Below are 27,915 nucleotides of genomic sequence, written 5' to 3'. Positions count from 1 at the left end.
CTGGCACTAGTGTGGCGCGAATGTTACTTGCCACTTATCAGCCCAAACCTAGATATTGTCCAGGTCTTGCTGCATTTCTACATGGACTGCTTCAGTATCTGAGAAGTCACGAATGATGCTGAACATTGTGCAATCATCAGCGAACATCCCCATTTCTGACCTTATGTTTGAAGGAAGGTCATTGATGAAGCAGCTGAAGATGGTTGGGCCTAGGACACTACCCTGAGGAACTCCTGCAGTGATGTCCTGGAACTCAGATGATTGACCTCCAATAACCACAACCATCTTCCTTTGCGCTAGGTATGACTCCAGCCAGCGGAGGGTTTTCCCCCTGATTCCAATTGACCTCAGTTTTACTAGGGCTCCTTGATGCCGTACTCGGTCAAATGCTGCCTTGATGTCAAGTGCAGTCAATCTCACCTCACCTCTTGAGTTCAGCTCTTTTGTCCATGTTTGAACCAAGGCTGTAATGAGGTCAGGAGCTGAGTGACCCTGGCGGAACCCAAACTGAGCGTCACTGAGCTGGTTATTGCTAAGCAAGTGCCACTTGATGGCACTATTGATGACACCTTCCATCACTTTACTGATGATTGAGAGTCAGCTGATGGGGCGGTAATTGGCCACGTTGGACTTGTCCTGCTTTTTGTGTACAGGACATACCTTGGCAATTTTCCACATTGCCGGGTAGATGCCAATGTTGTCGCTGTACTGGAACAGCTTGGCTAGGGGCACGGCTAAGTTCTGGAGCACAGGTCTTCAGTACTATTGCCGGAATATTGTCAGGGCCCATAGCTTTTGCAGTATCCAGTGCCTTCAGTCGTTTCTTGATATCACGCGGAGTGAATCGAATTGGCTGAAGTCTGACATCTGTGATGCCGCGGACTTCAGGAGGAGGCCGAGATGGATCATCAACTCGGCACTTCTGGCTGAAGATTGTTGCAAATGCTTCAGTCTTATCTTTCGCACTGATGTGCTGGGCTCCCCCATCATTGAGGATGGGGATATTTGTGGAGCCACCTCCTCCAGTTAGTTGTTTAATTGTCCACCACCATTCACGGCTGGATGTGGCAAGACTGCAGAGCTTCGATCTGATCCATTGGTTATGGGATCGCTTAGCTCTGTCTATCGCATGCTGCTTACGCAGTTTGGCACGCAGACAGTCCTGTGTTGTAGCTTCACCAAGTTGACACCTCATTTTGAGGTATGCCTGGTGCTGCTCCTGGCATGCCCTCCTACACTCTTCATTGAACCAGGGTTGGTCTCCTGGCTTGATGGTAATGATAGAGTGGGGGATATGCCGTGCCATGAGGTTACAGTTTGTGGTTGAGTACAATTCTGCTGCTGCTGATGGCCCACAGCGCCTCATGGATGCCCAGTTTTGCATTGCTAGATCTGTTTGAAATCTATCCCATTTAGCACGGCGGTAGTGCCACACAACACGATGGAGGGTATCCTCAATGTGAAGGACTGTGCGGCGGTCACTCTAACCAATAACCAATTTAGGGCGGCACAGTGGCGCAGTGGTTAGCACCGCAGCCTCACAGCTCCAGCGACCCGGGTTCAGTTCTGGGTACTGCCTGTGCGGAGTTTGCAAGTTCTCCCTGTGACCGCGTGGGTTTCCGCCGGGTGCTCTGGTTTTCTCCCACAGCCAAAGACTTGCAGGTTGATAGGTAAATTGGCCATTGTAAATTGCCCCTAGTGTAGGTAGGTGGTAGGAGAATGGTGGGGATGTGGTAGGGAATATGGGATTAATGTAGGATTAGTATAAATGGGTGGTTGTTGGTCGGCACAGACTCAGTGGGCCGAAGGGCCTGTTTCAGTGCTGTATCTCTAAATAAAAAATACTATCGTGGACAGATGCATCTTCAGCAGGGAGATTGGTGAGGATGAGGTCAAGTATGTTTTCCCCTCTTGTTGGTTCCCTCACCAGCTGCCGCATACCCAGTCCAGCAGAAATGTCCTTTAGGACCCGGCCAGCTCGGTCAGTAGTGGTGCTACCAAGCCACTCTTAGTGATGGACATTGATGTCCCCCGCCCAGAGTACATTTTGTGCCCTCGCCACCCTCAGTGTTTCCTCCAAGTGCTGTTCAACATGGAGGAGTACTGACTCATCAGCTGAGGGAGGGCAGTAGGTGCTAATCAGCAGGAGGTTTCCTTGCCCATGTTTGATCTGATGCCATGAGACTTCATGGGGTCCAGAGTCGATGTTGAGGACTTCCAGGGCAACTCCCTCCCTACTGTATACCACTGTGCCACCACCTCTGGTGGATCTGACCTGCCGGTGGGACAGGACATACCCGGGGATGGTGATGGCAGTGTCTGGGACATTGGCTGTAAGGTATGATTCCGTGACTATGACAATGTCAGGCTTGACTAGTCTGTGGGACAGCTTTCCCAACTTTGGCACAAGCCCCCAGATGTTAGTAAGGAGGACTTTGCAGGGTCGACAGGGCTGGGTTTGCCGTTGTCGTTTCCGGTGCCTAGTTCGATGCTGGGTGGTCCGTCCGGTTTCATTCCTTTTTGTTGACTTTGTAGTGGTTAGATATAACTGAGTGGCTTGCTAGGCCATTTCAGAGGGCATATAAGAGTCAACCACATTGCCAGATATTGTCACATATATGCCAGACCAGGTGAGGACAGCAGATTTCCTTCCCTCAAGGACATTAGTGAACCAGATAGGTTTTTACAACAATCAACAATGGTTTAATGGCCATCATTAGACTAGCTTTTAATTCCAGATTTATTAATTGAATTTAAATTCCACCTTCTGCCGTTGTGGGATTTGAACCCATGTCCCCAGAGCAATACCCCGGGTCTCTGGGTTACTAGTCCAGTGACCATACCACTACACCACCGCCTCCCCATTGTGGTAGGGGACAGTATAGTTAGGAGGATAGATACTGTTCTCTGCAGCCTAAATCTTGAGTCCTGAAGGCTATGTTGCTTTCCAGGTGCCAGAGTTAAGAACATCTCCTTGGGGCTGGAGAGGAACTTGGAGTGGGAGGGGAAGGATCCAGTTGTCATGGTCCATGTTGGTGCCAACTGTTAATTGTGTATCAATTGATTAATTATGTGCAGGTGGAGGGTGTTAATTGGGGGTCTTACTTGAGCATTTATAAAAAGACTTCCTGAGAATGGGGGAGGTTTTTGAATGAGGAGCTCCTTATTTGTAATCCTTTTTACTCTGTACAATAAATGTGAAACTGAGGAAAGAGGCTCCAGCATTATCCTTTCACAAAATCTTTCTGGAATTTAACATGGTAACAGAGGATGGTTGCCTAAAGCTGAAGGTTAGAAACTAAGTTTTTTTTTACATCGAAAACTAAAATTTCACTGACTATTGTGGAAAATATGGCAGAATGCAAGTGTAATTTGTCAGGGCATGATTACCCTCTGATGTTTTCTGAGTCTGATCCATATGTGCAGTGGAAGAATGAAGTGGATATGTGGACACTGGTTACGTGGCGGCACAGTGGCGCAGTGGTTAGCACCGCAGCCTCACAGCTCCAGGGACCCGGGTTTGATTCCGGGTACTGCCTGTGTGGAGTTTGCAAGTTCTCCCTGTGTCTGCGTGGGTTTTCTCCGGGTGCTCCGGTTTCCTCCCACAAGCCAAAAGACTTGCAGGTTGATAGGTAAATTGGCCATTATAAATTGTCACTAGTATAGGTAGGTGGTAGGGAAATATAGGGACAGGTGGGGATGTTTGGTAGGAATATGGGATTAGTGTAGGATTAGTAGAAATGGGTGGTTGATGTTCGGCACAGACTCGGTGGGCCGAAGGGCCTGTTTCAGTGCTGTATTTCTAATCTAAAAAAAAATCTAATCAAAGAGGAAACTAGGATCAATGCTTGGGCCCCAGCTATACACAATCTATGTTGATGATTTGGATGTGGGGATCAAATGTAATATTTCCAAGTTTGTTTATGACACAAAACTAGGTGGGAATGTGAGTTGTGAGGAGGATGCAAAGAGGCTTCAGGGAGATTTAGACTAAGTGAGTGGGCAATAACATGGCAGATGGAATATAATATGGAAAAATGTGAAGTTATCCACTTGAGTAGGAAAAACAGAAATGCAGACTATTTTTTAAATGGTGAGAGATTCGGAAGTGTTGATGTCCAAAGGGACCAGGGTGTCCTTGTTCATTAGTCACTAAAAGCAAACATGCAGGTGCAGCAAGCAATTAGGAAGGCAAATGGTATGTTGGCCTTTATTGCAAGAGGATATGAGTACAAGAGTAAAGAAATATTGTTGCAATTGTATAGAGCCTTGGTGAGAACACACCTGGAGTATTGTGTACAGTTTGGTCTTCTTACCTAAGGAAGGATGTACTTGCCATAGAGGGAGTGCAACGAAGCTTCACCAGACTGATTCCTGGGATGGCGGGATTGTCCAATGAGGAGAGATTGAGGAGACTGGGCCTATATTTTCATTGAAGCCTGCAAAATTTTTACAGGGCTCGACAGGGTAGATGCAAGAAGGAGGTTTCTCCTGGCTGGGGGGTTCTAGAACCAGGGGGCACAGTCTCAGAATAAGAGGTAGGCCATTTAGAACTGAGATGAGGAAGAATTTCTTCACTCAGAGGGTGGTGAATCTGTGGAATTCTCTGCCCCAGAAGGCTGTGGAGGCTCAGTCATTAACTCTGTTTAAGACAGAGATCAATGGATTTCTGTTGTGTGCAGTTTTGGTCTCCTTATCTGAAAAAGGAGGTTCTTGCCTTGGAGGGAGTGCAAAGAAGATTTACTGGGCTGATTCCTGGGATGGCAGGATTGACGTATGAGGAGAAATTGGGTCGACTAAGCCTATATTCATCAGAGTTTAGAAGAATGAGAGGGGATTTCATAGAAACCTATAAAATTCGAACAGGCCTAGACAGGATAGATGGAGGGAGGATGTTCCCGAAGGCTGGGGAGTCCAGAACCAGGAGTCACAGTCTCAGGATATGGGGTATGCCATTTAAAACCAAGATGTGGCGAAATTTCTTCACAGAGGGTGGTGAACCTGTGGACTTAACCACCGCAGAAAGCAGTGGAGGCCAAGTCATCAAATATATTCAAGAAGGAGATAGATATATTTCTTAATGCCAAAGGGATCAAGGGATATAGGGAGAAAGCGGAAACAGGGTACTGAATTAGACTATCAGCCATGATCTTTTTTGAGTGGCGGAGCAGGCCCGAAGGGCCGAATGGCCTACTCCTGCACCTATTTTCTATGTTTCTATGTTAGATTTTAAACTATTAAGGGATATGGGGATAGTGCAGGAAAATGGCACTGAGGTAGAAGATCAGCCAGGATCTAGTTGAATGGTGGAGCAGGCTCGAGAGACCGAATGGCCTACTCCTGTGCCTATTTCCTATGTTCTGATGCCATGCATCATAGAATCTAGTTGAATTACACTCAAGAATTAATACACCTAAAAGGGACAGATGACTTCCAAGGAATCTGTGTTGTAAAAGGTAATCAGCGTGATGTATAAACATTCGGTTCAAAAGTATCAAAATGGTTCAAAAATGGATCATGCAATATATAGGAGTCATCTGTATAATTGCATTTTCATAGCAGTTTGGTGAATACCTTAGGGGTGGAGTTAATGCTTCATGTACATTTTATTCTGTGATCAATTCGCTTTCATTTTTTTAATCTGAGAGAGGAGATAAGAACTTCACACTTCTGTGAAAGTGAAGATAATTTTGGTGATGAAGATGAATTTGGACTGTTACTGAACTGCTTTTCATATTGCCACAACATAATTAAAACATTACTCATAAGTACCTACCTAATAAGAGTAACCTTTAATGTGCTTATGCAATGACTCACAACATTAAATATATACTTCTGTTTAAAAAAAAATTTGGAGGTGAGCACAGAGTAAGCTTGCGGGGAACATAAAAACTGACTGTAAAAGTTTCTATAGGTATGTGAAGAGAAAAAGATTGGTGAAGACAAATCCCTTACAGTAAGAAACAGGGGGATTTATTATGGGGAACAAAGAAAGGGCTGACCAACTAAATGCATACTTTAGTTCTGTCTTCACAAAGGAGGACACAAATAACATACCAGACATGTTGGGGAACACAGGGTTTAGTGAGATGGAGGAACTGAAGGAAATCCGTATTGGTAGAGAAATGGTGTTGGGGAAATTGATGGGCTTGAAGGCCGATAAATCCCCAGAACCTGATAATCTACATCCCAGAGTACTTCAGGAAGTGGCCCTAGAAATAGTGGATGCATTGGTGGTCATCTTTCAAGATTCTATAGACTCTAGAACAGTTCCTACAGATTGGAGGGTAGCTAATGTAACCCCACTATTTAAAAAGGGAGGTGGAGAGAAAGCAGGGAATTATAGACCAGTCAGCCTGGCGTCGGTAGTGGGGAAAATTCTAGAGTCCGTTATCAAAGATTTTATAGCAGAGCATTTGGAGAACAGTGGTAGAATCGGACAGAGTCAGCATGGATTTACGAAGGGGAAATCATGCTTGACAAATCTACTAGAATTCTTCGAGGATGTAACTAGTAGAGTTGATGAGGGGAGCCAGTGGATTTGATTTATTTGGACTTTCAGAAGGCTTTTGACAAAGTTACGTGTAAAATTAAAGCGCATGGGATTGGGGTTCGTGTATCGTGATGGATATAAAAGTGGTTGGCAGACAGCAAACAAAGGGTAGGAATAAATGGGTCTTTTTCCGAATGGCAGGCAGTGACGAGTGGGTTACCACAGGGATCGGTGCTAGGACCCCAGCTATTATCAATATATATTAATGATTTAGATGAGGGAACTAAATGTAATATCTCCAAATTTGCAGATGACACAAAACTGGGTGGGAGGGTGCGTTGTGAAGAGGATGCAGAGAGGCTTCAGGGTGATTTGGACAAGTTGAGTGAGTGGGCAAATGCATGGCAGATGCAGTATAATGTGGATAAATGTGAGGTTTTCCACTTTGATAGCAAAAACAAGAGGGCAGATTATTATCTGAACAGCTATAAACAGAGGGAATATGCAATGAGACCTGGGTGTTATTGTACACCAGTCACTGAAGGTAAGCATGCAGGTGCAACAGGCAGTAAAAAGAGCAAATGGCATGTTGGCCTTCATAGTGAGAGAATTTGAGTACAGGAGCAGGGATGTCTTGCTGCAATTATACAGGGCCTTGGTGAGGCCACACCTGGAATATTGTGTGCAGTTTTGGTCTCCTTATCTGGGCAAGGATGTTCTTGCTATAGAGGGAGTGCAGCGAAGGTTTACCAGACTGATTCCTGGGATGGCTGGACTGACGTATGAGGAGAGATTGAGTCGGTTAGGATTATATTCGCTGGAGTTCAGAAGAGTGAGGGGGGATCTCATAGAAACCTGTAAAATTCTAACAGGACTTGACAGGGTACATGCAGGAAGGATGTTCCCAATGGTGGGGGAGTCCAGAACCAGGGGTCATAGTCTAAGGATACGGGGTAAACCTTTCAGGACTGAGATGAGGAGAAGTTTCTTCACCCAGAGAGTGGTGAGCCTGTGGGATTCGCTACCAAAGAAAGCAGTTGAGGCCAAAACATTGTAAGTTTTCAAGAAGGAGTTAGATATAGCTCTTGGGGCGAAAGGGATCAAAGGATATGGGGAGAAAGCAGGAACAGCTTACTGAGTTGGATGATCAGCCTTGTTCATAATGAATGGTGGAGCAGGCTGGAAGGGCCAAATGGCCTGCTCCTATTTTCTATGCTTCTATTCGAGACCTTTGGAAAATCTGATTTTGTCATGCAAATAAAAAGCAATCCAGAAAGATGCAGAACTGTACGTGAACAGAAAAGAGCAAGTCATGAAATAAATTCTATCGAGCCAACTGTTGCTTTGAGACCATTCAGATTGTACAACAAAGTACTTGGATTCACATGGAAAATTTTATGTACATATGGAAACTTTAATTCAATGGTAGCATTCTTGCCTCTGTCAGAAGGTTGTTGGTTCAAGTCACACTGCAGAGACATGACTATATTATCTAGGTTGGCACTTCAGTGGTGTACTGAGGGATTGCTGCACTGTCAGTGGTGCTGCCTTTCAGATGAGACATTAGCCAAGGGCCTGTCTACTTTGTTGGGTATGACACTATTTGACGATGAGCAGGTAAGTTCTTTACCTCAACCAACATCACTTAAAAAAAGATTATCTGGACGTTACCATATTGCTGTACGTGGGGCTATGCTGTGTGAACATTGCTGTTATTTTTCCCTTTATTACAACAGTATATCAATTGGCGTAAAGCACTTCGGGACATCCCGAGGTTGTGAAAGGCACAATATAAATGCAACTTCTTACTTTCCTCTAGTTGCCATGCCATCTGAGCTCATTTGTCAGGTAAAAAACAAAGTTAGTCTTATCATTGCTGCTGAATTCTGATTGACGAAGACTATGCTGCATCAGTGTGTTCAGCAAAGAAATAACAGGACAAGCAGTCATAGCTGACCATAACTCCTGGTTTAGAAATTGACAAGCAATCAAGGAATGCTTTCTAATGGAAAGTAAATACTAGCCTGGATTTTACCACATGATTTTCAAACAGGTGTGTGAGGGACATGGGTTATGATCCATTATACCATCATTAGCTGAGTTTTTGCCTGTATAGAGCTGCTGCAGTAAAGGCACAAGTGGATTTAAAGGGGGAGAAATTGGTTAACAGTGAGCACGAACTGCGCCAGCATAGGTAGCCCCAATCAGAATTGGACTGGCAGCTGGTCGGCAGAGCGGATACCAAATCTAGGTTGCTGAGATGCCAATTGTGTCCCCCAGGTAGCTCTGGGAGGGGATGGGAGTGTGGAAACAGTCAGGAGCGGGTTGAGCATGAGCTGACAGTGTTCTTTGGGACTGCTGTGGAGGCGTTCCTTTCAGCTCTACATTCAGGTAAGTATTCGGATTAGTGCTTATAAAGATTTAAGTGAAGGAACACTTACAGGTGAAAGCTGAGGCTGGAAAGTCCACTGCCTTACCTCATTGGCATTGATAGTAAGCTATTCAAGCAAAAAATCGAAAGGGAGGTGATTGGAAGTGGCAGGCATGCCTAGTACAGTGTATTCTTGAAAGGTGTGGCTGGCTCTCCTACTTTACCTGACCTGGAAAAGCCATTAAACTCTTTGCATGCATTGGTTGGTTGAATTTGCACTGACTGCCACGGGTACCAACTTCCACTTAACTGCTGCATCATTCCTTGGAGTTTTCTTTTCATTCCAGGCCTTTCTCATCAGTCGAACTTCCCGGAGCACTGGTTCAGCATTGGCATCCACAAAGCAGGGAATTCTGTACCCTGTAGCATTATTTGATTCAGAAATGTCTTTGCTTTATTCGAAATGACATTTTGTGCTGTGGCTTGTTTAAGCTGCAACATCACATTATTTCCCATTCCCAAACAGTTCCCGATAAGAGGCATTTCTAACACCCGGATCTTGCCCTCAGCTTTCAAGTTAACTTGACCCTGGAAACTATGCTGGGGTGAGCCTTTGTGATATCAGGTGGACGAAGATATCAAGCCCTCACAGAATATTCAAGCTTCAATGTTGAAAGTGGCAATTCCTGAATCCTTAATGAGCAATAATTAAATTCCTTTGAAAGAATGAAAAAGAAAAAAATGCAAATATTTATTTCTAACAGTGCTAAATTTGAAGTAAAAGAATCATTCACACAGCTAAGAAAATAACGAGTAGCCTAATGTTTATGAATATGTACTGTCTGTAATAAATACTATTATGAAGCTGGTTTGGTTACTTTAACCATGTAAAAGTTGAAGTTATCTGAACATGCAAGACAATTAACACACTACACAAATCTTTCACTTGTATTTCACAGGTATTTTGCATTGTTCTTCACTATAGAGGATACAAGTAACATCCCAGAAATAGCTGTAAACCAGAAAATAGAAGGGAGGGAGGAACTCCTGAAAATTTACAATCATCAGGGAAGCGGTACTGAGCACATTGTTGGAGCTGCGGGCTGACAAGTCTCCAGGTCCTGATGGACGTCGTCCTAAAACAAGTGTCTAGTGAGATAGTTGATGCAAAAACAAGAAATGCTGGAACCACTCAGCAGGTCTGGCAGCATCTGTGAAAAGAGAAGCAGAGTTAACGTTTCGGGTCAATGACCCTTCTTCGGAACTAACAAATATTAGAAAAGTCACAGGTTATAAGTAGGTGAGGTGGGGGTGGGGCAAGAGATAACAAAGGAGGTCGAGATTGGACCAGGCCACATAGCTGACCAAAAGGTCACTGAGCAAAGGCAAACAATATGTTAATGGTGTGTTGAAAGACAAAGCATTAGTACAGATTAGGTGTTAATACACTGAATATTGAACAGATGCGTTGGTTTTAATTTTCCAAAATTCCCTAGATTCAGGGAAGGTTCCATTAAGTTTGGAAAATAGAGAATGTAACTCCCTTACTCAAAAAGAGAGGGAGACAGAAAGCAGGAAACTGCAGGCCAGTTATCTTAACATAGAGTCATCGAGTTATACAGCACAGAAACAGGCCCTTTGGCCCAATACGCCTGCGCCGACCATCAAGGACCTATCCAATCTAATCCCATCTTCCCGCACTTGGCCCGTAGCCTTGTATGCTGTGGCATTTCAAGTGGTCAGCTGAATACTTCTTAAATGTTGTGAGGGTTCCTGCCTCTGCCACCCCTTCAGGCAGTGTGTTCCAGATTCCAACCACCCTCTCAGTGAAAAATGTTTCCAGAATCTTTAAATATTTTTAAGGCAGAGTTGGATAGATTCTTGATAAACAAGGAGGTGAAAGGTTATCAGGGATAGGTGGGAATGTGGAGTCAAAGTTACAATCAGATCAGCCATGATCTTATTGAATGGCGGAGCAGACTCGAGGGGCCAACTGGCCTACTCCTGCTCCTAATTTGTGTGTTTGTATGTTGTGTGACACTTGCCCCTTTCTATGGTCTTTTTTAAACCATGAATAATCTGGATCTAATTGGTGGTTGTCTGTACCTGAACAGAAAACATCTCCCAAACACTTGACAGTTAGTGCCTTGAACAGTCATTTCTTTGGGACTAGCAATTCATAAAAAAATGCAAATTCCCAATACATCCAGCAGTTTTAGCAATTGCCAAGGGGAAAAAAAATCTTTACGTGGGAGATATTAGAAATCATCAAAACTATTTTTGGGGCATTATTGTTTTAAAATAATTTGAACCCATTTCCATTTCCACACAGCAAGCTTATGAAGCTTTATTCTTAGCCAAAACTACATAAACTGCTGAAAAGTAACCATTTCTTTATTTTGAATTTTGCTTACTAAATTGGGAAAGCAATTCATTCATAATTAGAAAGTTATCAAGATGGGTACCTAGGAAGTGGAAAATTTTTACTTTGAGTATTTGTACTGATGTACAGAATCAGAATGTTTTGTACATTTTCAAGTACCATTTATCCCACTCCTTAATAATTTTCATATCTTAGTGGTTCTGAATTTATATGGGGCATAATATGAAGCTTTGTTTCATGTTGCTCAACTGCACATAAGTGCCTCTCTATTTGTGTAGCATTTTAATGTGGAATAGCTTGTAGTCAGATTTCACAATAAGAGTTTTCGTGGTATATAGCGTTGAAATTTTACACAGTTATCTTGTTTGATTGGAGATTAGCCTGTTACCAACATGATCTGAAAATGTTTTAAACTAAATTTACAAAACTGGGACACTATGTAAAAATTGAATTGTGATCCTCTATATAAATAGCCACAGTTGTAATTTTTTATTTATTCATAAGCATCAATGCTGAGGAACCAAACAAAATGTTGGCCTTGTTCAAAGCCTGTATTTCATGTCATTGCTTGGAAATGGATTTCAAATCTTTCACTTTTTCTGTGAATGCATTGCTCTGTCAAACTAGGATGATTACTAATAAGGCAGATAAACAAATGTATTCACTTGTTGCTGAGCTGCTGGCTTCAGTAAAAATTGGTTAAAATAAGTGCTGTGTAATTTGAAGAGCTATGTTCAATAATTCAATAGTAAAATTTAGAACATCAGTTTTGGTTTAAGCAGTGCTAATAATGTCAGTGTATGAGATAGCTGAATTGGTTTGGCTAACTTTTAAATCATGCAACTTGCCCTGCATTATATTCTGTACCTGTGTTCTGGGTCAAATCCAGATTATATTGTATAATATTTTCCATTGATTATTTACATTTTGTCTGGGCCCACTATTTTTTTTTCTGTTTACCTTTGATTTTCAAAATTAACATCATGCACTTAAAGACAGAAGCAGTTGATGTACTGTAGGCATTTTCAAATTGACTCCTGTCAAAGAAAGTTGACACTGTCTTTATTTATGACCATAGAATTCTTCAATTTGTACCCAGGGTGAGCTTATTGGATAAATGACTTTGTATGACCTAAACTTTAGATAATGTAGTTCCTAAATTAGCCCTAAACCGAGGCTGAATTTTAGATGGAAAGAAATGTTCTATTTTTTGTTCAAATACATTTACATAGCCTAAACATTCACCTTTTATTTTGTGTTCCAGCACTGCCGCAACTGGGTGTCAAGCTCTGAACCATTGGACGCACCAGTAGAGTTCATGCTACCAGACTGCCCACGAGTCTCTGCAGGTACTTCAGTTATTCTTTTCAGAAAGTGTGGACAGATTTATTGTTTCCTTAGAGACAAAAATTGGCATGTAATTTTAAAGGTTGGAAAAGAGATGTTTCAGTAAACATATTGATGCTTCTATTACATCTTGTTATTTTGTGATCTAAAACTGCTAAGTAAAGGTAGCCATGTGACTAGATTTTCTGTGGAACTCCCCCAGGTTAAGATCCTCAACATGTGCTTCACTCACAGCATTAATGGGTGGTGTCGCTCACATTCCACCATTATTCATAATGTCACTAAAATGGAACATAAGGATGGGGCAAAGCATATGATATCAATAATGGTACAATAATGTATTGATTACATGGCAATACAGTAGAATGTACTTTAGGACAAATCAGCAAGTGAATGGGCAAATGTAACTGTTTGAATTTCCACGAGCATTCTCCCAATCATCCACCATAATTTTGGACGAATTCTTTGAAAACCATGAAGATTTCTGCAGATCCTCTGCTGAAGTTGATCCAGACAATCGGGAGAATCCCTGCAGAATTTTAATCCCACTGAAACTTGTGGTCATCCTTCCCCTGGCACCAGCATTGCTCTCATCAGCTGGTAGAAAATATGCATTCCCTGAAAATCAGAACAGTTGTTGGCTTCCAAGTTTTTCTTTGGACAGGGATACTCACTCAGGTATGCAAGACTGAAATTTGGAGTAACAGCTTTTAAGCAGAGGTTTAAGAAGTAAATGGTACTTCTCTGGTCTTTTAAAAAGTTGGATAATTAGCCAAGAGACTAAAGTTCATCTTACTGCAACAATTTTAAAAATCTTGATATTTAAAACTTATCCTGTTAATATTTCATAACCGATTGGTTCAGTTGATAACACTCACGTCTAAGTCAGAAGGTTGTCGGTTGCTAGCTGTACTCCAACATTTATGTACACAATATAGGCTGGCACCTCAGTGCAGTGCTGAGGAAGTGCTATGTTGTTGTAGCTGCTGTCTTTTGATTGAGATGTTGAACCAAGGCTCTTTCTGCCTGTTCAAGTGGATTGAAAAGACTTCATGACAAAATTCGAGGAAGAACATTTCAGTATTTTCTGCACCAAAAATCTACATCCAAATAGAACAGAGTAATATTGAGATGAAATAAAACCTATTCACTGCAAAAAGGCAGATATTGGCCTAAAATTATTCTTGTAAAAACTTATTTCTTTATTTATTGTATGAAATTGAAATTTAAAGGTACTGAGGCATTCTCAGTTTGCTGTTATCTGAGGAGGTTTGTCACATTAACTTAATTTTTAGCTTTTAGTGTTGCCCAATTTTGCTGATAGTTGCCAAGTTGCAAATGTTAAAATCCTAGTGCAAAATTGCCACATGTTGTGTGGGAGACAACTGAAATTTGAATTCCAGTACTACAAAGTGTAGATGTTTGTAGCTCAGGCAAAGCTTGGAAAGATCATTAAAACAATCCACAGAAAATTGAAATATGCAGAGAGTCCTGGAACAACCTGAAACTACTTCAGGATGCTGAAAAACGCTATTCTATTAACAACAGTACTTACCAGTACAGTCAACTCATTAAGGGAGATGGTGGCGTAGTGGTAATGTCTCTGAACTAGTAATCCAGAGGACCAAGCTAATGCCCTGGAGGCATGGGTTCAAATCCCACCATGGCAGCAGGTGAAATTTAAATTCAATTAATTAATAAAAACAAATCTGGAATTGAAAGCTAGTCTCAGTAATGGTGTCATGAAACTATCAATTGTCATAAAAACTCATCTGGTTCACTAATGTCCTTTAGGGAAGAAAATCTGCTGTCCTTACCTGGTCTGGCCTACACAGCAATGTGGTTGACTCTTAACTGCCCTCTGAAATGGCCTAGCAAGCCATTCAGTAGTCAAGGGCATGTAGGAATTGGCAATAAATGTTGACCTTGCCAGTGATGCCCACATCCCATGAAATAATTTTTAAAAGTTGTCATTACTCAGCTGACCGTAGGTTTAAGATCTCACCATTAAGTTCCCCCTCCCCACGTCCCACCAATCAATTCTTGCAGCCGTCTGCTCATTGTTATTGTTCCATTCAGGGCTTCATGTACGTATTCGATCATGTATTTTGGTCTGAAGCAAAAAAGAAATGTGCATTTTCTAAATTTAGAAAATGGATGATACAATATGAAGGCTAATCTATTTCAACATAATGTTACGTCACAAAGCATCCAAATTTAAACCTGAGTGAATTAAAACTGACCGATGACCAACTGAACCGAAGTATTAACCCAAGTCACATGAAGCTGAAATTTGCTTTGAGTGATTTCAAGAATATTAATGAAAATTCCATGTATAATATTATAGCTGTCCTCAAAGCATTTTGCAGCAACTTTCATAAGATGCTTGTCCACCAATGCAATTCTTATTTTTCACTGAAACTGATTGATTGGAAATATCACCAAGGCTACAAGGATGGTTTAGTAATGTGATTACTTAAGAGGCTAATGTGCTCTGGTTGATCTGTCACTGCTGGGTAGTGTACAATGTCTCTGCCTGCTGCTGTTTGCTTAGAGAGTGTATATATATATATATATTGAATAATTTTAGATCGTGATTTAAAATACTGAAGTCAGAGTTTATTGTAAATCTCTTTGAGTTCCACATCTGATGCTCACACAGTTACATCTCAAAGCTTTTCTATACGCTTTACATTTTAATTGTTAGTCCTACTGCAGTTGGCGGCAGGTGTGTAGAGTACTCTGCATTATTTTCCCATGTTTAAATATCAAAACATACTCTACCAAAAACTTCAATCTTTACTTTATATTTCAAACCTACTGTGGACAGCTGATAATGAAGATACAACTCACCCTGTCAATAAATTTTCCTACAATTAATCAGCTGATCGCCAAGATACTCTGAGATGCTGACAGATGCACACAAGTTCATTTTTCAATTATATGAAAAAATTCTACTGTGTCAGCTACTGTAGAATGAAATTAAATCTACCAGATTTTGAGCTGAATTTTACCTTCATCCGACGGGAGCCGTCCACCGACTGAAAAATCCCCAGGCCTTTAATTTGTCTGATGTGGGACTTACACCTCATTGAGGCAGGAAATCCCGCCTAATGGAGCTGCCGACCAATCAGCGGACCGGCAGCTCTTAGTCCCAGCAGTGCCACTGGGAGCAGTGGCCATTGCTGGGACTGCAACCCAGCTTCAAGAAGAGGAGGAAGGACAGCCCCAGGAAAAGGTATGTTTTAGGGGCCTTGTCAGGGGTGATAGGTCGGGCCTTGGCGAGGCAAAGTTTGTCGATTGGGGGGCGGGGGCATTTTGGGGATGGTTGGGGCATCGAGGGCAGCCCTCCGTTTGGCACAGTGTTTTGTCAGGTGGCTTTTCTCAGGCCTGGGCCACCCGACTAGCCAAGGGTAAAATCCACGTGGTGACGGTTGGAGGCACTTAAGTGGCCGTTAACTGTCCACTTAAGGGCCTTGATTGACCTGGGGCAGACGAGCCGGTTTTCGCCACCACCGCCCCGCGTAAAATGGCGGAGGCGGGAGTAAGTGTGGAAGGGCCCCCCCGAGCCTCCCAATCCATTTTACGCCCTCCCCGCCCCACCCCACCACTAACCTGCTTTTTGGGGGGTGGTATTAATACCGGCCTATATTGCAGCTTGAAAAATTGATCCAGACTTTGGTACACTTCATTTACAGTGAAATATACTTACTATATTGGCAATATTTCAAAATAACAAGAAAATGTTTCCTTTTGATTAGTAGAAATAGTTTATATTAATGTAATACAATGAATAAATCAAAACAATTCACTTTCTGTGCTTGCCTCCTCCGTTCCTATAGTCACTTCACCCCCATCTCAAACCGGAAACCCTCCATTCCTCCAATTAGCATCTTGTTCTCCCCTCCCTTCACCCCATCATTGGTGGCAGTGCCTTCAGCTGTCCAGCCCCCACCATCTGGAATTCTCTCCCTAAACTCTTCCCCCTCTTTCTTTAGGGCCCTCCTTAATGATGGAGGAGCCCAGCACATCAGTGCAAAAGGAAAAGTTGGAGCATTTGCGACCATCTTCAGCCAAAAATGCCGAGTGGATGATCCATCTCGGCCTCCTCCTGAGGTACCCAGCATCACTGATGCCAGTCTCCAGCCAATTTGATTCACTCTACGAGATATCAAGCAAAGGCAATGGGTCCTGAAAACATCCCGGCTGTACTACTGAAGACTTGTGCTGCAGAATTAGCCATGCCCCTAGCCAAGCATTTCCAGTACGTCTACAACAATGGCATCTACCCGACAATGTGGAAATTGCCTGTGCACAAAAAGCAGGGCAAATCCAATCTGGCCAGTCACTGCCCCATCAGTCTACTGTCGATCATCAGCAAAGTGATGGAAGGTGTCGTTGACAGTGCCAACAAGGGCCTCTTAAACAGCAACAACCTGCTCAGTTTGGGTTCCGCCAGGGCCACTCTGCTCCTGACCTCATTACAGCCTTTATCCAAACATGGACAAAAGAGCTGAACTCAACAGGTAAGGTGAGAGCGATTTGCCCTTGATATCAAGGCAGTATTTGACCAAATGTGGCATCAAGGACCCCTAGCCAAATTGAAGTCAATGGGAATCAGGAAGAAAACTCTTCACTGACAGACTAGCTGAAGGATGTGAATCTGGAGACCTAAAAGCAGAATTAATGAGACCGCATTATAGTAGGTATTGCTGATGAATCCCTATAGATTTATTGCAGTTGAAGGAAGATCTCCCCTTGACAAAGCAATACAGCTGGTGAGACAAGCAGAGGTCTGGGAGCAGAACAGAGGTTGGTTCTGCGACCATACAATTCCTTAAGCATACGGCTGTAAAAGAAGCACCAGAAAAGAAGGTACACTGGGGGACGGGGAATACAAGGTGCCATGAAACCCTGCCAGCACTATGGTGCTAAAAAGACCCACATGTGTGAGCAGTGTCCTGCAAACAAAGCAGAATGCTTTCACTTTAAGAAAGTAGGCGATTTTGGGAAGATGTGCCAAAGTACAATTTTGTACTCCCACAAGTTCTAAAGTTCTATGCGTCTTCACGCATAGAGCCATTAATGAAGTTGAACCATCTCCATCGGGAGAGAAATCTGAAAAGTTTCTTGGTGAGATCAATAACCCTAATCAGGCATTCTGGTCTGCAGATATGTCAATGAGCATATCACCAATTTTAAACTGAACACTGGAGCAAGTGAAACAGTTTTTTTGGAAGTGACTCCTGGATTCTTGTTGCTTTACTTCATCCACTTTTCTTATACAATGAAGGTCAATACAAGCTCTTCTAAAGAGAGAAAATTCTTATCAGACAACAAACCGTGGTTATCAACACACTGCCTGCAACCAACAGAAACCCAGTTACATGGCCCAGGAGGGATTGAACTGAAAGTCAAGGGAGAGCTACAGGCTACACTCCAGTACAAGGGAAAGCTGATTTTGGAAACACTGTTCTACAGAATCAAGAATTTTCTCTCTTTAGAAGAGCTTGTCACCTTCATATAAGAAAAGTAGATGAAGTTAAGCAACAAGAAGTTGCAACAACAAGAAGTCACTTCCAAAAAGACTTTCCGAAATTATTTACTGGTCTAAGAAGACTCAAGACTGAATATAGTATTACATTGCGAACCAATGCTAAACCTGTATGTCTTTTCACGCCTAGGAGGATACCATACCCACTAATTAAGCAAGTCCAACCTCAGCTAGGAGAGATGACCAGGCTGGGAGTCATTTCTCCTGTCATTGAACCTACAGAGTGTTGTTTGGGAATGGTTCCAGTTCCTAAACTTAACAGTACTTTTCAAATTTGTGTAGACTTAACTCAACTTAATAAAGCTGTGGCAAGAGAAGTTCATCTGATGTCCCCAGTAGACAAAAGCTTGGCAAAGTTATCCAAAAGTACCATGTTCACAAAGCTGAATGCAAATAGTGGCTTTTGGTAAATTTCATTGGATAAAAATTCAAGGTTATTGAGAACTTTCATTACTCCATTCGGAAGATTTTGTTTTAATCGTTTACCATTTGATATAACATCAGCACTGGAAATATTCCAAAGAACTATGTCGAACATTCTACAGGGCCTTAAAAGAGTAATATGCCATATGAACGACATCTTCGTCCATGGTGAATCCATTGAACACCTGAGGGTTAGACCGGTTTTGAATCATCTACACGAAGAAGGCCTGACACTTGAAAAGTGTGAATTCTCAAAAAAGTCTATTCATTTCTTAGGACACATTGATAGGCGTGCTATGAAAGTGATTCTGTTTTTTTTTGTTAAATATTTTTTAAAGGAAAAAATCACTTTCACAACAAAAACCTGGTCCAACATTTATTCAGTTTAACCATAAATGCCTTTAAGAGTTTTTTTTGTTTTAAAAAATATATCACTTTTGCAACAGTAGCAAGGGCATAATGGCAGACTTGCAAAAGACGAGAGCCATTAATGAATTCCCACTTCCGACTGTGTCCAAGATCTTCAACGATTCCATGAAATGATTAATCAGTTGGCAAAGTTTTTACCCAATCTAGCGCAAGTTACTGAACCCTTAAGACAACTATTAAGGAAAGCTCAAGGATGGTGTTGGGATGCACATCAGGAGAAAGCATTTTAAAGGATCAAGGAGATGCTGATTTTGCCAGATATCTTAGTGCATTATAACCCTTCACGACCGACCACAATTGCAGCAGACGCCTCATCTACAGGGTTAGGGGCAGTCCTTTTGGAAGAACAACCAAATGGATGTGTAAGACCAGTTTGTTTTACATCTCGAGCATTGTCTGACACTGAGACAAGTACCCGTCACAGAAAAAGAAGCTCTCGTGGGCTTGTGAGAAGTTCAGATTGTTATCAGCTTAAAGGTCGTCATAGAGACAGACCACAAACCCCTAGTTTCCTTACTTGGTGAAAAGGAACTCGCTAGGATGCATCCGACAATCCAGAGATTCCGGTTGAGGCTTGAGATTCACGTACGAAACGGTATACATGCAGACCAAGCAACAAACGACAACAAATGCATTGTCCAGAGCTACTGTTGACCATCCTACACAACAGGATGTTAACTTTATTAATGACATTGAGTTATATTCTCAGTTCACTGCATCACAATGGCCAGCAAGCTCAAAAACGCTCTAAGAAATTCGTCTTGCTCAGATGCAAGATGAGGAATGCATCTGTATCCGCCAATATTCTACGCAAGGTTAGAAACACAAGACATAGGAGCAGGAGCAGGCCATTCAGCCCATCGAGGCTGCTCCACCATTCAATTAGGTCGCATTGGCTGCAGCAGTGTCCCAGTGGTAAGATGATGAAAATCTTCGAACACAGAAGGCCCTTCACTATTATGGATGATTTGCTAGTATATGATGGGAGGCTGGTGATTCCGGACTCTCTCTCTCTGGGTAGATATCTTGGAGAAAATACACCAAGGCCACATGAGTATAACAAAATGCAGAGCACAGGCTCAGTCATCCGTATGGTGGCCAGAAATATCGCGAGATATAGAAGAAATGTTTTCTAATTGCCAGGTAAGTGTAGTGCACAGACAGGATCAGAGGGAACCCCTTTTCTCGACCCAATTCCCAACCAGACTGGGAACGTCTAGGGTTGGATCTATTCATGTTTAATGGAAAATCTTACATGATTGTCATCAACTATCTTTCAAGGTGGATTGAAGTCAAACATTTGTACAAAACTACTGAGAAAGTATTTCAAGCTTTAACAGAGGTCTTTGCAACATATGGCATGCTTGACCAGACAGTTTCTGATAATGGACCACAATTTGCAAACAACTACACACTTTGTGGAAAACTGTGGATTTGTACATCTTACAAGTTCCCCTCAATATCCTCAGTCTAATTGTGAAGTTGAAAGAGGAGTCAGAACTATCAAAGCAATGTTAAAGAATGAAGATTTTCAAACAGCACTCCTAAACTAAACTTCTTTACTTTATTTCAGATTTCCAGCATCTGCAGTATTTTGCTTTTATCTCCTAAACTATAAATCTGCTCCATTACAATGTGGATGAGCAACATCAAAATTGTTGATGGGAAGGAAGCTCCAAACACAACTTCCCATCATACCCAAAAAATTACTTCCTGGTCTTGAAGTCCAGGATTATCAGAGTTCAAGACAGCGATAAGTCTTAGCGAAAGCAGCAAGCTTATAATTATCGCAGGAAATATTGTACCAGGAGCCTTGATGGAAGAAGAAAAGGTATGGGTACAAGACCAAGGCAGAGAAGGAGTAAACCTCCAAAGAGATGAGAATCAGCAGAAATCTTATTTAGTACGTACTTCAGAAGGTACTATAAGAAGAAACAGGAGATATCTTATTTCTATTGATCAATCAGTCATATATTTGGACAAACCTGATGTTGAACCTGAAATTCAGAAAGCACCAGGTACTACAAACCTCAATGAAGGCTGTCCAAGTCCAGAAACAAGAGTTCAGAGAAAGACTACTGATTTTCCTAGTCTTGCAACACGACCAGGGAGAGTTGTGAAGCCCCCTGACAGATTGAATCTGTGATATCAGAGGCTTGGGGTAAGATGGGGTAGTATGTAAAGGGTTAATGTTTGAGACAGTGTGAGGAATACCTTCCACCAAAATGTAAGATCACGTGAGAGAGACTTGAATGAGAAGCAGCATGGCTTCAGAGAAGTCATACAGACGTATGTAAAGCTATATATAGTTAATATTTTAATGTTAAAATTACTGAAGACACAGTAGTCTCTCCTAGCAAGACTTACCAAATATACAAAACGGTAGCAGACTGACCAAACATACAACAGATTGCCACCCGATCGAATATCTTAAACATTCAGTCCCTCCACCACCAGCGCCCTGTAGCAGCAATGTGTACCATATACAAGGTACACTGCCGCAACTCATCACGCCTCCTTCAACAGCACCTGCCAAACCAGGAATCTACCGCCTAGAAGGGCAATTTGGGATGGGAAACAAATGCTGGCTTAGCCAGCAATGCCCAGATCCCATGAAACGAATAAGAAAAAAAATCCACTTCTTTACCAAGCTGTTGGCTGCCTCTCCTAATATATCCTTCTTTGTCTTTGAGTCAGTTTTTGTCTGATTACTCCTCTGTATAGTGCCATGGGGCATTTTTCTACATTAAATGTGCTGTATAAGCACACATTGCTCCTCATGTAGAACATGCTCTGCAGTTATGTTAATGTTTTATTACCATGTTACATCCTGGCAATATTAAAGGGCATATGCCATTGCTGGCATTTTGGAACTTTGGCCTCACGTGTGGAGCAACTTGAGGATAACATGCGTTTGAATGATACCACTCTTAAACACCTATTGGTTATATATGGAACATGTGCTTCTTGTAATATTGTTTGTCAAATTACTTATATTCTTTAGAACATGGGATGAATTTTTCTAGCTCACCGTCGATCTCAGCGGCGGGCTTCAAAAATGGCGTGGCGCATGATCAAGATGTGCACTGCAGAGCTGATGTGATATTTAGCGCGGTGGCTCATTTACATGGAGGGGGCGGAACGCCCACCCCCAATGATGTGGAGGGGGCGGGCGCTCCGGCAGTGGCGTCCAGCGCCATTTTTAAAAGGCTTCCAGCCCTTACAGTTAAGTTACATGTTTAAGGGAACAATAACTATAAATTTTTATTTAAGAAATGTAATAAATGAATAAAGCCCCTCTCCCACCACCCCAAAACTAAAGACTTTATTGATTGCCCTCTTTTCCCCCCCCCCACCCAAAAAAAAACATTATTTTCCAATCCTGACCTTTCCCTCCTGAACTTAATTCACTTTCACCTTCAACTGCTTCCCACCATCCCCCCTCCACCAATCGCAAGACTTTTCCCTGCTCCCACCCACCTTGAAAACTTAACTCCTCCCCCCCCTCCTCACCAGTGTTTGTCTTAGATCTCAGAACGGAGATCCAAAGACGCGGGAGTTCTGGCAACCGGCCGGAATATCGGAGCAGGATGGCCGTCGCGACGAGGTAAGTATTAATTAATTCATTAATGTTGATTTCCATATTGAAATCAGTTTCCTGTCACCATGCAGTGAGGGGGCCCTCCACGAGGCCTTGCCGCCACTGGTAATATGGGGTGGGGCCTTCCCGGTGTTGAGGCCTGTGGCGGGCCTCTCCCAGAGGTATTTTCCAGGCCCTTCCCTGGATGTTGGGGGGCTGGTAAAATCCAGCCCAGTCAATCTCAGATTTAAAATTCTTAATTTAGCTAGCATCGACTTCATTTTGTGGGGAGAGTTCCACACTTCTATCATCTTCTGTGTGAAGGAATGTTTCCTAACTTCTCCACTGAATGACTGGGCTCTGGTTTTAACATTATGTCTGCTTCTCCTAGACTTCCTCACCAGCTTAAAAAGTTTCCCTCTTTCTAATTTATTCATTCCATTCAAAATCCTAAAAGCCTCATTCCAATCATTCCTAAACCTTCTATATTCCAGGGAATGCAAGCCTAGTTTATGCAATCCCTACTCTTACTTTAACCCTTACAGCACTGGTAACATTTAGGCAAACCTGTGCTGCACTCCAAGGCCAACATATCTTTTCTAAGGTGCCATGTCCAAAACTTTACACAATCTGATCAGGGCTTTGTATAGCTGTAGCAAAACTTCTTCCCCTTTATATTCTAGCCCTCAAGTGAGAAATGAGAACATTCTATTAGCCTTTTTGATTTTTTTTTGTACCTGACTGCTACATTTTAGTGATCAGTACACATGGACCGGTAAATCTTATTGAACCGTCACTATTCCTAGCTTTTGACTACTTAAAAAATGGATTGTTTTTCAAATATTTACTGCTTCACTATTGCTGGTAGGGCATTCAATGTGCTAAAAATCCTGGGCTGAATTTAATGTAGCTGTTTGGAGCGGGAATGGTGCCATGCGGAACGGAGAATCACATCGGCAGTGTCCACCCAGAAATCTGGTGTCATGGCCTCCATTCCAGATTTAGTAAGCAACGGGAAAGCACCAAGGCGGCATCGCCACTCCGCTGCAACAGGAATGTAATTTAAATTTCTGAACACATACTTTTAATGCATTTACATTTAATATATTCATCACCATTCAATGGGGGGCTTGGGATCAAGTGGACGGTGGGTGTCCCTCACGTGCCTTCAGTTTCCCGACCATTAAAAGCTGGCAGCATTGAGGCAAGGCTTCAGTGCCATGACAGTTAGGCAACCATGTCCAGCACTGCATAGGGGAAGAGGGGGTTGCGGAGGCCATTGTCGGCCTGCAATGCTGTGCGCTCTGCAAGGGGGTGCTCTTCAAGTGGGGGGGGGGGTCAGGTTCTCGGGTGCTCTGCAAGGGGGTAAGGTTCTCTGGTGCTCTGCAAGGGGGGTTCAGAGTCTCGGGTGCTCTGCAAGGGGGGAGCTGGATGGCTATATTGGGTGTCCAAACTATTGGGTGAGATGTTTGATTGCCCATGCTGCTGGCTGAGCAAGTCCGCTATCAGCAAAGGTGGGCACTGAGGGCCATCAGGGATTCTGCCGGGAGAAGTCGTAAAAGCTCAGTTGCCAAGTCAGGGTCGTCTCTGCTTCGACAGCACTCTGTAGGTCACCTGGCATGGGTCTCTTACATCCTGTCTTTTTGGACCCCTGTGGCATGATGTGGCACCTCCGACGGGGGGGAGGGAGGGAGGGCCAGGAGGCAGCTGCACCTGCCCATGAAGCTCCACGACAAGAACAGCAGCCAGCCATTCCAAGAAGGGCCCACCTGTGCCAGAGTGTGTATCGGACTCTAATCAACTACCTCCAAATGTCTGAGCTCAATTGTCAGCAGAGACTACGCCTCTCCAGCAAGGCTGTCACTGACTTATGCGTATTGCTGCTAGACGAGTTGCAATGTATGGGATTCGGGGATCGCCCTATGCCAGTGGCCCTGAAGATCACAGTCGCACTAAACTTGTACGCATTTGGATCATTCCAAGGATCCACCGGGGACATGTGTGGAGTCTCACATGCATCAGGCTGTTGACTAATGCCCTGTTCAAGAGGGCCGGCAAAAATGTGCACTACTGGACCGAACATGACAGTCAGACCAAGAGGGCCATTGGATTTGGGGCCATCGCTGGATTCCTCCTGATGCAAGATAGATTGTACACAAGTAGCCATCAAGGCTCCAATGGACCAGCCAGCTGCTTTCATCAACAGGAAGAGCTTCCATTCAATGAACGTTCAGTGATCACCAAAAGCAATTCCTGCAGATGTGTGCCCGCTTCCTGGAAAGCAGGCATGACCCCTACATACTTTGAGTCCCAGGTGCCACAGCTTTTCAAGCCCCTCGCTCGCCTTCAGGTATGGATTCTCGGGGACACGGCTATCCATTGAAGATGTGTCTACTGAAGCCGGTGAGGAACCCTCACAATGCAGCGGAGGAGAGGTACAACACTTGCCATGGCTCAACCCGATCGACCATGAACAGGTTATTGGGCTACTGAAGATGAGAACCTATTGCCTAAATCGATCTGATGGAGCCCTGCTGTATGACCCAGTGAGGGTTTCACATATCATTGTGGTCTGCTGTGATCTGCACAATCGAGCACTGCAGAGAGGGAGGAGGCCTTGCATGACAATGACATGACTGTGCCCTTGTCCCCGAAGAACCTTGCATGACAATGACATGACTGTGCCCTTGTCCCCGAAGAGGAGGACGTGGAGGAGGGAGATGAGCAAGCAGCACAGGATGTTGAAGCCCTTGCACCGGAAGCTAGGCAGATTGAGCGGTGGACCAAAGAAGCAAGAGGCAATCTCATACTTACCCACTTCCAGCCTCCCTGATGGCCACTCAGAGAAAAGACTCCCTTTAATACATTTCCACCAGTCTCTCCTCATAACTAAAGGAGGGAATTTTAACCACAAAAAATGGGTGGGTTTGGGTCAGGTGGGAAGTAAAATTTTTTTTAAATCTGAAACCAGCCCCCCTCGAGCCCTCCCATTTCTGTTCTTAACAGGAGTGGGACGAGGGCCCGTGACCAACCCACTCCCAGGAAGCAGGTCGCTCATTTAAATATTTTAATGAGGCTTCATCCTCTGATTTCTTTCCCTGTTCCCGCTTTAACGCTGACTGCTGAGTTTCCTGTTCCTTGGGAAACCTAGCAGCTAAAGGAAGACAAGGACGGCATGGAACAGGTAAGTGCCTTTCCAAAACTGCTTATGGGCAGGAGGAGCAGGAGTGCTTCCCCAGTCCCCTCAAGCTAGCCTGTTAACCTCCCCAGCGATTGGACCCCCCCCCCCCCCCACAACCCCACGTGCTATATTCTCCTTCCAATGTCTTCCACAGTCTGAGATCATCTCTTGGGCATTACCCCACCAATTCTCCATGGGTCCAGTGTGATCTTCTCCCCTCCTTTCTAACCATCCTATTGCTTTTCCCCGGTCTCTGCAAACTCCCCCCATCAATGTACCCCTGCCTCCACCCTCTATCTCTCTTGGCCCCCGCCGCATTTATCTGCCTCCCAAACTCTCCAGCCTCATCATCGATGCCATCCCTGACCCCTGCTTTCCCCTCCCTCATCTCATTCCCCCATTACATTTGGCAGGACTTGAGGGAAGCCTGTTCTTTTGGGTTTCTGGACCACAAAACTGCCCCCCACCCATTCTGTCCCTGCCTGTCTTAATATTGGATATGCCTTGGTCTATCTCAGTTTTAACCTAAATTATTAGCCATAGCAGAAAGTTTCAGTTTGTAACATGGGGATGAATTTTCCAACCTTGGATTTTTTTCTGGACACTGGGACCATTTTTGCATTGCGAACATGATCGCAGCATCAGAGGGACTACAGGTACAGTCTTTCGGGAGGCATCCAATTAAGAGGGTGCCTCTGGGATCGCCATCCAATTAGAGACGGCAGGCAGGCTGAGGAGGTGGGAGGGCAATTCAGCAAACACGCAATTAAAAGGGTGGCCGGCAGCCTTCACTGTCTTCAATGAGAGTGCTGCTGAGGTGAATGGGACACAAGAGGCGGGACGAAATGGAGGCCCGGAACAGCCAGAGGAAATAGCAATCACTTCTGCATCATCAGCACGATCCATGACAGTAGTATCCAAAAGATAATCATGCAATATCAAGCCTATGTCTGTGTTTGACCTCAGGCTTGCCGATTTGCACCTTTAACGTACAAATTGAATATTATTTTCATGGTGCCCCAATCTTCCACTGTGCACTCGCCTCCTGTGAGCTGACGAGCTGCAGACACTGTGGGTGCGATGTACCACTGGTAAAATTCCATTGCCCCTGGAAAAAGCCTGCTAATTGCTTCATTAACAATCTCAACTGGCTTCCCGTTGCTGCTGGGTGAGTTGCCGTCAGCGCACAGAAGCCGCGTCCAGGAAAAACGGGAGAAGGGGGACCAAATCGGCATTCCTGTCCAACATCATTTTTTCTAATTTTCCTTGCCCACCATGCCACCACCACCCCCCCGCCTCCAAACCTGCCTCCAAGGGCCTGGTAAAATTATCCCCATTATAGCTGTGCACAAACAGAAAAGTAAACTGGTGCAAATTTGTTGAAGCAGTGTAGGAACTGCTAAAAGCTGGTAGATTTAGATTTAATTTGTTGTGTATTGTAATTCTAAGCTGGCTTAGGGTAGTCATCATTATTGTACTGAAGAATTATCATGTTATCTTGCTATTTCTTGAAATCCCTGCTTTATCTCTTTGACGCAATATGATTTACTGAATCCTGTACAATGTAAGATTACTGGTTTATTTACTACTACCTCTCGGATGCTACCACTTTTTGTTTGCTTCATATTCATAGATGACTTCTTCCACTAGTTACAAAAAACTATGTTCTTTTATGCAATTGCAGCTGCACCAATAACATATGCAGTTGATACCTCTCGGTTGGAATATCTTCTTGCACTCATGAAGTACTCGTAAGACCTGGACAGCAGTTTCATAAATGCAACTTTGAGATCTGTAGTAGTTATTTTTAAATAATCTCCAAATGCTTTGACATAGTCAAGATTCTATTGGCAAGTATATTCAGAATTTTTTATGCTGTTGCAGCCTTTGGTAGCTCAGAATGTGTTCAGTACTCTATCAGCATTAGTGAATTTTTAAAAGTCCCTTGTTCCATTCTGAATTTGAATTACAGAACTTTTTATGCATTTTATATATATTTTTTTTAAACTCCATGCAGGTTTGCTATCAACGATTAGGTTTTTCATCTCAATCTGCAAGCAACCTGCCTGGCCCTAGTGCACCATGGGACAATAATTAGTGAAGCTAGCATCACATATGAAACAGTAGTATGTTCAGCGAGGTCACTGAGATTTA

General features: G+C 43.3%; 1 protein-coding gene across 12 annotated transcripts in view; it reads left to right on the top strand.

The window, feature by feature from the left end:
• The window catches only part of arb2a (ARB2 cotranscriptional regulator A), a 771,898-nt gene that overhangs the window by 538,294 nt on the left and 205,689 nt on the right, over positions 1-27,915 (top strand). For all 12 annotated transcript variants that reach the window (XM_068029690.1, XM_068029694.1, XM_068029691.1 and 9 more), the window contains one exon: positions 12,512-12,596. In XM_068029690.1, coding sequence (XP_067885791.1) covers positions 12,512-12,596 — 85 coding nt within the window. The remainder of the gene's footprint in view (positions 1-12,511; positions 12,597-27,915) is intronic.

The sequence above is a fragment of the Heterodontus francisci genome, chromosome 4, assembly GCF_036365525.1.
Source record: "Heterodontus francisci isolate sHetFra1 chromosome 4, sHetFra1.hap1, whole genome shotgun sequence".
Classification (NCBI taxonomy): domain Eukaryota; kingdom Metazoa; phylum Chordata; class Chondrichthyes; order Heterodontiformes; family Heterodontidae; genus Heterodontus; species Heterodontus francisci.
Note: the sequence above shows the minus strand (reverse complement) of the source record. Positions and strands in the feature narration are given on the sequence as shown.